Source organism: Olea europaea, unplaced genomic scaffold, assembly GCF_002742605.1.
Source record: "Olea europaea var. sylvestris unplaced genomic scaffold, O_europaea_v1 scaffold2495, whole genome shotgun sequence".
Lineage (NCBI taxonomy): Eukaryota > Viridiplantae > Streptophyta > Magnoliopsida > Lamiales > Oleaceae > Olea > Olea europaea.
In genome coordinates this window covers 136065-144130 of record NW_019243184.1, presented here as the reverse complement: position 1 = coordinate 144130, position 8066 = coordinate 136065, and the positions used below count along the sequence as shown (strand labels likewise).

The 8066-nt window shown below is 33.4% G+C and overlaps 1 protein-coding gene across 1 annotated transcript; it reads right to left on the bottom strand.

Annotated features, from left to right (window-relative positions):
• Positions 1 to 1780: 1780 nt before the first annotated feature.
• On the bottom strand, positions 1781 to 3875 carry LOC111382421 (4-coumarate--CoA ligase-like 7). The gene is made up of 2 exons (XM_023006390.1): positions 2773 to 3875; positions 1781 to 2138 (listed from the first exon to the last, which is right to left on the bottom strand). The coding sequence occupies exons 1-2, from the start codon at positions 3812 to 3814 to the stop codon at positions 1972 to 1974; spliced, it is 1209 nt and encodes a 402-aa protein (XP_022862158.1). The 5' UTR covers positions 3815 to 3875; the 3' UTR covers positions 1781 to 1971.
• Positions 3876 to 8066: the final 4191 nt, after the last annotated feature.

Genomic DNA, 8066 nt, shown 5'->3' with positions numbered 1-8066 from the left:
TGTTATAGAACAAAACATTGGAGACACGCTGAGAGATTCCACCTGGATAACTATTTAAGTGTCAATGGTTAATCTCTAACGTTCGGTAGTGAAATTGATCATTTGACTTGATGTCGTCATAGTATCTTATATGAGGACAGTCATGCTTTGATGGTGTTGGATGTTACTATGTCAAGGGTCGCTGATACGACGTCATTCGGGTATGTCAAAAATTGTATGAATGTTGTGAATTACCAATAGAGAGTTTGCCACTCTTAGATAGTAAAAGATTATGATCTGCATTTCATTCAATTAAGTTGATAACGAAATCCTTGGCCAATGTGTACTCATGAGTTGAAAATGAGTTTTCGACTTAACTTAATAGTGGAATGAAATATATGATCAATAATCGAGATTTACACACTTTCATATCTCGTAATTGATCGGATCATATTGACGAAGGGACTATAGTTTCATGATAAACGAACGAGTTTGGTTTTATCATACCACATGACATTTTTCGTCACATTTATTGCCCTGACACATTGTTAGAGGTCAATCTGGGACGACGACTGTGTGTAGGAGATAAATTAAAAGGGTGTTTTAATCTATCAATTTTGATTAGATCAAAATAATATTTCACATCGTTAGGCATCATGATCGGGAACCTAATGGGTCGTACACAAAATGAGAACTAAAAGATTGTGATTTGTGAATTAATTAATTTAACAAGCGTTGGATAAATTAATTAATTAGGTTGCTTATTTATAGACTCGAATTAATTAATTAGATTAATTAATTCATCGACTGAATTTAATTAAATTAGTTGATTAAATATCGGACCAAGTCAGGTCAAATCCATTTGGACTTATATAAATAAGTTATTAGGGTTTTCAATTTGTAGGAATTTTTCATTCTTGCTAGCACAAGAGGAGAAAATCCTAATTTCTACAATCTTGTTCTCTGTGTGAATTTGCATTAGAAGCTGGATAATTGGATAGCTGTGGGTGACAAATCAAGATGGTTGGAACCAAAGAATAGCAAAGGAGTTTGCAGATCTCGAAAAAAGGTACAATCTCTATCACAGTTTCTATCTAAACACAAAGAGATTCTTGGTGGGAATTTAAATCTGTTTTATTTTTCCACCGCGCATGAGAAGTAGATTCCCAACAGGCTGAATATTAGCCATTACAATAATCACGCCTAACTAAGAAAGGAAGAAAGGAAAAGGTAATGTACAATAATTACAGACTAATTACATATATCATCCACAATTAGACCATGCAATATCTCCTACTAACAGAAATGGGAACTCTAAAGCATAAAAAGCCATCAAGAGATCCATTAGACTAGTGCCACCTTGAAAATGGACGTCAATTTGCAAAATAGATATAAGACTATCTATGGGCTGTAGGAACAGCTGCACCTAGAGAGTGAAATTCCAATGTACAAAGTATGGAATCATTTTTCTAAGGATTTGTTGTCCAAAATGTTGCCGGCAACAACTCATTGCTTATAATTTAAGTGATCACTTACCAACATCAAAAGTATGGCACAAAGAACTGCATGCTGTAGTTGAATGTAAAGGTTATATCACATGAAGTTGAAAAATTTATGTACATGACCTTATAGAGGTCAAAAGTATAGCTACTGGAAAAACATTATGAGGAAATGCCATCACATAATGAGATCAAAAGGTACTTGTTTAGCACCACTTGAAATCTCAAACCAAAGAATAAAAATTAATTACTTGAGGAAGAACTATATGGACATTATTGAAGAAGTTTCTGTTCAGGTCCAATTTGATCATCAACCAATATCATAATAGATTAAAGTTACAAATTTCACCAAGTAGTCTTGAATGCTGAATAAGAAGAGCAAGGCCAGAAAGAAAATCAGAGCAAGGGTGTATAATTGAATCAACATAGCTTACAAGTATCAGCATTTGTAAGTGGGTGTAGGTTATAAAAATAGCTATGCACTAATCATTTCTTAAGAGTAACTTACCTGAAAACCTTTGTACTTGATGAGTTCTTTTATACGGTCCACGACATATAGTTGACCGTCTTCATCAAAGTATCCAATATCTCCAGTATGTACCCATCCCTGTTTATCTATAGTGAGTCTAGTGGCCTGTGGATTGTTGAAATAACCTGAACATCAAGTGCAAACATGTAAAAATCATAAACACAAGGAATTCACCTTCACAAGTACTAATAGATCATATACATGAGCTCTTAACAAATGAGAGGCCAATATGACCAAAATATTGGATTCAACTGCCAGAATCTATTATATGTTTACCCTTTCTAATCAACCCATATTATGTTTATCAATGAAATATGCAACATTTTTGTTATGCAAACAGAAGTATAGTCTTGGGTCTCAGTATTTGGTGTCTAGTAAATCTCCATAATTGGTATATTTGGACATTGAAAAGCGAGTATATCTCCCTTTTTCTCTTTTTTGTTCCTTCCTTCTGTATTTAATATAGGAAATTCGAAAATTTTATAGAACCTTTATGGACTTCTTTTCTTTGGTTGACAATTGTATATGTGCAATATATATTTAAGGAATGATTGTATAGTGACCCATTACAAGATGATAAAGGCTACTTGTCTTTCTCCATACTTTCAATACAAGAGACAAGAGCTAGGTGAAGGAGCTACACAAAAGTAATTATCCATATCTGACTTATCAGCAATTGATGTTAACTTTGAGGATGCTTTCTTCCCTAAGATTTTTATTATCTCTTCCATAACTTGTTCTTCCTTACCTAAAAGTGTAAAAAACCAAATGAAAAGAAGAATTGGCTTAAAAATTTTACCTGCAAAACGATAGCCTGAGGGAAATTCTTAGCACATTCTTTCATCAAGTCAGTCCCAAGAGGGGCAGCGCCGGACCCAATCTGCTTTAAAGAGGACAAATCATACTTCTTGATCACACTATTTTTTGCCAATGCCAGCATAATTGGTGGCACAACCCAGAGATGTGTCACCTTATATTTTTCAATTGCCTTCAAAATCATTTCGAAATCGAATTTTGCCATTGACACAACCGAATTGCCACGCTGCAGCTGTGAATACATGATTACTGCCAGCCCAAATACATGAAACATTGGCAGAACACACAAAAACACATTGTTTATTTCTCCAGCCCACTCTTGATCAGCAGTAACCATTAGAGACGCAGCGATGAAATTCCTATGACTAAGTATTACGCCCTTGCTTGTGCCAGTGGTTCCTGATGAGTACAGCAATACCGCCGTATCATTTTGCTTAATCCTATTATCCAAATCCACTGACCCTTCATTATTTACTAGTTCAGTAAATAATTTGATACTAGGAATCTTTCCAATGGGTTCTAATGGCTTTTTATCTGTGCCCAATAGAATAACTGGCAGATTAAAATCTTTCACTTTTGGCAATAATTCTTGGACGGTGATGATAACCTTAGGCTTGCAATCATGGACCTGTTTGGATAGTTCTGAAACAGTGTAAATGGGATTCACAGTGGTGGCAATGGCTCCTATCCCGACGATTCCAAAAACACAAATTGGGAACTGGATTGAATTAGGGGAGTAAATGAGAACCACGTCTTTTTTCTTGATTCCCAATTGGAGGAGACCATAAGAAACCTTGGAAACTACGGATTTGAATTCGATGAAAGTTAAGGTTTGGCCGGTGTGAAAATCAATGAGTGCAGGTTTATCAGGAAAAGAAGAAATGTTTCTGAAGAGAAATGAGACCATAGAGAGGTTGGGGTCTTTGGGGAGCACCAGTGGCGGCCTTAAGGATCTGTAAATCCCATCACGGCCATACCCAGATTTCTCCATCGTTCTTTCTCGGATTTTCTTTAACGTTAGAGGAGAAGTGAAGGTTAGGGGGTGTATTTAATCGAGAATTTTAAAGACTTGATGTATTCAATTGAAATTTTCTTTAAAAGTTTGGGTGTATTGAATAAAGACTTTTATAAAAAGTCTCTAGAAGTTACGGGGTATTCAATTGAAGTTTTTTAGAAGTCTCTATAAATTTTTGGGTATTTAATTTAGAGGGACTTTCAGGGAATTTAAAATTTTTTGGACTTTCATAAACTTTTTAATAGAAAATATAAATAAAATTTTTTTCCCAAAATCTCTCATTCATAGAGGGATTTCTAAAAAGAGTATGCTATTCTTATTTCCCTCTAGGTTTTTCCTCTATCTCTTCCAATTAGGTATTTTTTTGAATCTTTGCTATGAGTTTTCTTCAAATCAGATTATGGTAAATTTTCACTAGTTGATCTCTATCTCTCCCTCTAATTTCAAAGATTCATTTTTAAGTGAATGTTCTGAATTTTCATAAATATTTCTCGATATCTCACATTTAACACTGTGAAAAGCATATTTCCTTTAAAAAAAAAAATCCTCAAAAGTCTTTAAAAGTCTTTAGTAAAAATCTCCACAAATTCAGGAAAAACTTTTACTAATTCCTACCAAATCCATAAAAATTACTTAAAATTTCACAAAGTCCACAAAAGTCACCCACTTAAAAAAGTTTTCAAAAGTTTTTAAAAATCTCAATTGAATACACCCCCCTAAAAGTCTTTAGTAAAAGTCTCCACAAATTCAGGAAAAACTTTTACTAATTTCTACCAAATCCATAAAAATTACTTAAAATTTCACAAAGTTCACAAAAGTCACCCACTTAAAAAAGTCTCCAAAAATCTTTAAAAATCACAATTGAATACACTCCTAACGAAAGAATCTTAAGGATAGGCACATTTATGGGTGGCAAAACTTGTCAGTCAGTGTGCAGTGCAGGGCAGGTGGATTGCTGACGTGAAAAGATGAGGATTTTATGGACGTTAATTAATGTGATTAAAGCGTTGTTAAGGATATTACCTTATTTGCACCAATGCAATTTATAATAGGCTTTGAGTTGCAGCATAATTATTATGCTGCGCCTGTTTGGTAATGACTTTTGAGAAGGTATATTGATCTTTTGAGACATAAAAGTTACTTTTAAAAAAGTTTGATTAATTTTATAAAAATAACTCTTTTAATTAGAATAGCTCTCGAGTGAAACTGGTACAATATTATCTTGTTTAAAAATTCTTTCGTAGAAAGCTCTTTTAGTCGAGCAAATCTTGGGAAGAAAATCAATTTTCGTGTAAATTCTTGGGCCCCGCACATGTTAAAGATAAAGCTGCTATGCCATTTTTCTATTTACGGTACATGACTTCTAGACAATTGTCGTGAATTCATTTCCTCCCTCCGAGTATTATGGACTTTTAGAATATTTTGTAAGTTATGTACCGTAAATAGAAAAATGGCACAACAGCTTTATCTTTAACGTGTGTGGGCCATGACACAAAAATTGATTATCTTCCCAAAAATTGCTCCTAGACAGGGAAAGTCCAGACCTCTATTTATTTTCAAAAAACATTTTTTTTTTACTTATGTATTTTTTAAAAAATTATTATTTCAAAATATATTTTACCAGAAAAATGGGATTCAAACATGACGTAAATGGTGATGTGGATCTAAAAATTGAAGAAAAGTCAAACCCACCATCAGATTTTTTAAAACTACTTATGCAATAATTGGTCTGGTCAATTAAATGATTGGGTTTATCTATGTTAATTTTTTTTATTTATTTATTTATTTATTTTTTTTTTTGTAGTGTGAATTTTGGTCAACAATCCGATGGCGTTGAACTTGCTTTAAAACAACAAAGATTGCTTGGTGTTTACCACAAGTTTAGGTCTTTGGTAAGTGTTTAAATTATGAATATTTTTATTAAATTATTTTATAAGATCGATAAGGATTATTCATTTTTAACTTATTATTTTTAATTATTTATAATTTAGATAGATTGTTTAGTGGTAGTGAGAGAAGTCCTCTTTGAACTATAAGTTAGCATCAGTGAGTAAATTTTAGTTATTTAGTTTTAGGAGAAATTTTGTATTTATTTATTTATTTATTTATTTGTATTTAAATCCTACGAAGTCAATGAAAGAAGGAATAAATCAAATTATTTTGCAACTTTGGGTTGTAATTAGGAGAACATGGGTTCCTTGAATACATTTTCAGAATAATCATTAATCTGTATATTGTAAACGCTGTTTTTTAATTTTTTATTATTATTTTTTTTTTGCTTTTTGGTGTTGGAATATCTTTGGAAGGGTTAATTTCAGCGATGGTCATTGAAGTTTTATAAAAATGTTAAAATTGTAATTGAAGTTATTTTCTTATAATAATGGTCACTGAAGTTTGAAGTACTTCACATTCGATCATTTCGTTAACAATGTCAAGGTAAAAGGTCAATGTGACAACGTTAAAATTCATCGTGACAAACACGACGTTAATGAAATTGCCACTTAGATGAAATGTCGTTCCCAGACAAATCGTCTACTCTAAACAATTTTTTTTTTTTTTTAAAAGCCTCCAAGTTCAACCTCTAAATCAAATACAAATGTATATGAACCCTAACCACATCCCCTTCCAACCGAATGGAATTTTGAACTTAATTATACATAAATACTAGTTTGATTAGTGAAATGACAATTTTTCACTTGATAAAATCGAATTTTCAGTATTTGATTAATTAGTAGGTGAAATCTTGAATTTGCTGAACAAACCTCAAGTTTGTTCTAACGCATGTCATATTGCTATGTTTTCCCTTCTTTTTTTTTTTTTTTTTTTTTTCCTTTTTTTTATTTTTTTTTAATTTTTTTTTTTTTGATCAATTGTCCAGTTCATGTGTTTGATCTTGCTAATAAATATGGAAAATGTCTCTTATTCGAATTATGATTATGCGTTTGTTTATTATTTACCTAAAGTGATAAAGGTGAATTTTAGACAAACTACTATTTTTTTCCCCTTCTGATAGATTCAAAAAACTTCGTGCACTATTTGTCCGAAGTGATAATGATTGGAAGTATCTCAAATAGCAATTTAATAGCAGTTCATTTTAGCCATTGAAAATTGAATCACATTGTTGCAAAGCAGATTCTGTTTTACAAAAATGAAATAAAAAGTGTTGACACATAAAAATTCAGCCCAAATCGAACGGTCCAAGGAATGAAGCTCAATTGGAGGATCTCCAAATCAAATAGTCCAAAGAATGAAGTCCAATCAGACGATTCAGGATGAAGGCCCAAATAGGGAGGCCCGTGAACGTGGTAACACCATCTCCCAAGCTTGCAAGTCGCCCAGGATCTGAGCGAATTGAATGCCATGCAATCGTCCAGAGCTTCTACTCTATTCTCGTCGAAACCTTCGAATCGCCCAAAGTCTTAGCAAACATGAAGTGTTATGGTTATCAAGAAGCGCAGTTATCAAAGCAGTTATTAAGCAGCCCTATCACATTCAACGATTCAAGGAATTCAATCGAAAACGGTGGAACGACAAAGAGTAATGGCAGCAGTTAAAAAAGGCAGTTCCATGACAAGTTGGCCATTACGAGGAAAGTGTGCAGTTATAGAACGATCAAGCAGTTTTTAGGCGGTTGATCACAAAGAGATCATCCAGGCAGTATAAAAGGAAGAAAAGACATAGAGCAAAAGGCCCGAATCAAAAAACTCTCGAACAGAGAACATGTAATTTTAAATTTCTTAGTTTAGATTTAAACACTTCTTTCAGTAACTCGTGTGCTTGCGCCCCTTGGAGGCATTCTGTTTTTACTTTTCGATTGTAAAGACATCGTCAATAAAGAACACCCCTTTTTGGGACTTTGTTTCAAGAGGTTTGTCCCTTACACAATCGTCTGATCCCTTTTTAATTGTTAGCGACGAACTCGCGCGAAACAATTTGGCACGCCCGGTGGGACAGTGGTGTTTGGTGTTGAAAATACAAAAGGTGAAACAATATGCCTCAGAGATCCGATAAGGAAGCAGCAAGTCAGGGAGGAGTCCAGTCTGTGATCGAGTGATATGAGGAGCAGCATGCCTCTCTACGAGCAGATGGACAGAATCAGAACAGTAACAGTCGTTACGAACCAATGACAGAGTTGAGTCCTCTAACTATGCGTGCACTATTTGGAGAACTCACACAAGATGTTGTTGAACAGGTAAATCTTCGAAATATTTATAATATGGAAAAATTT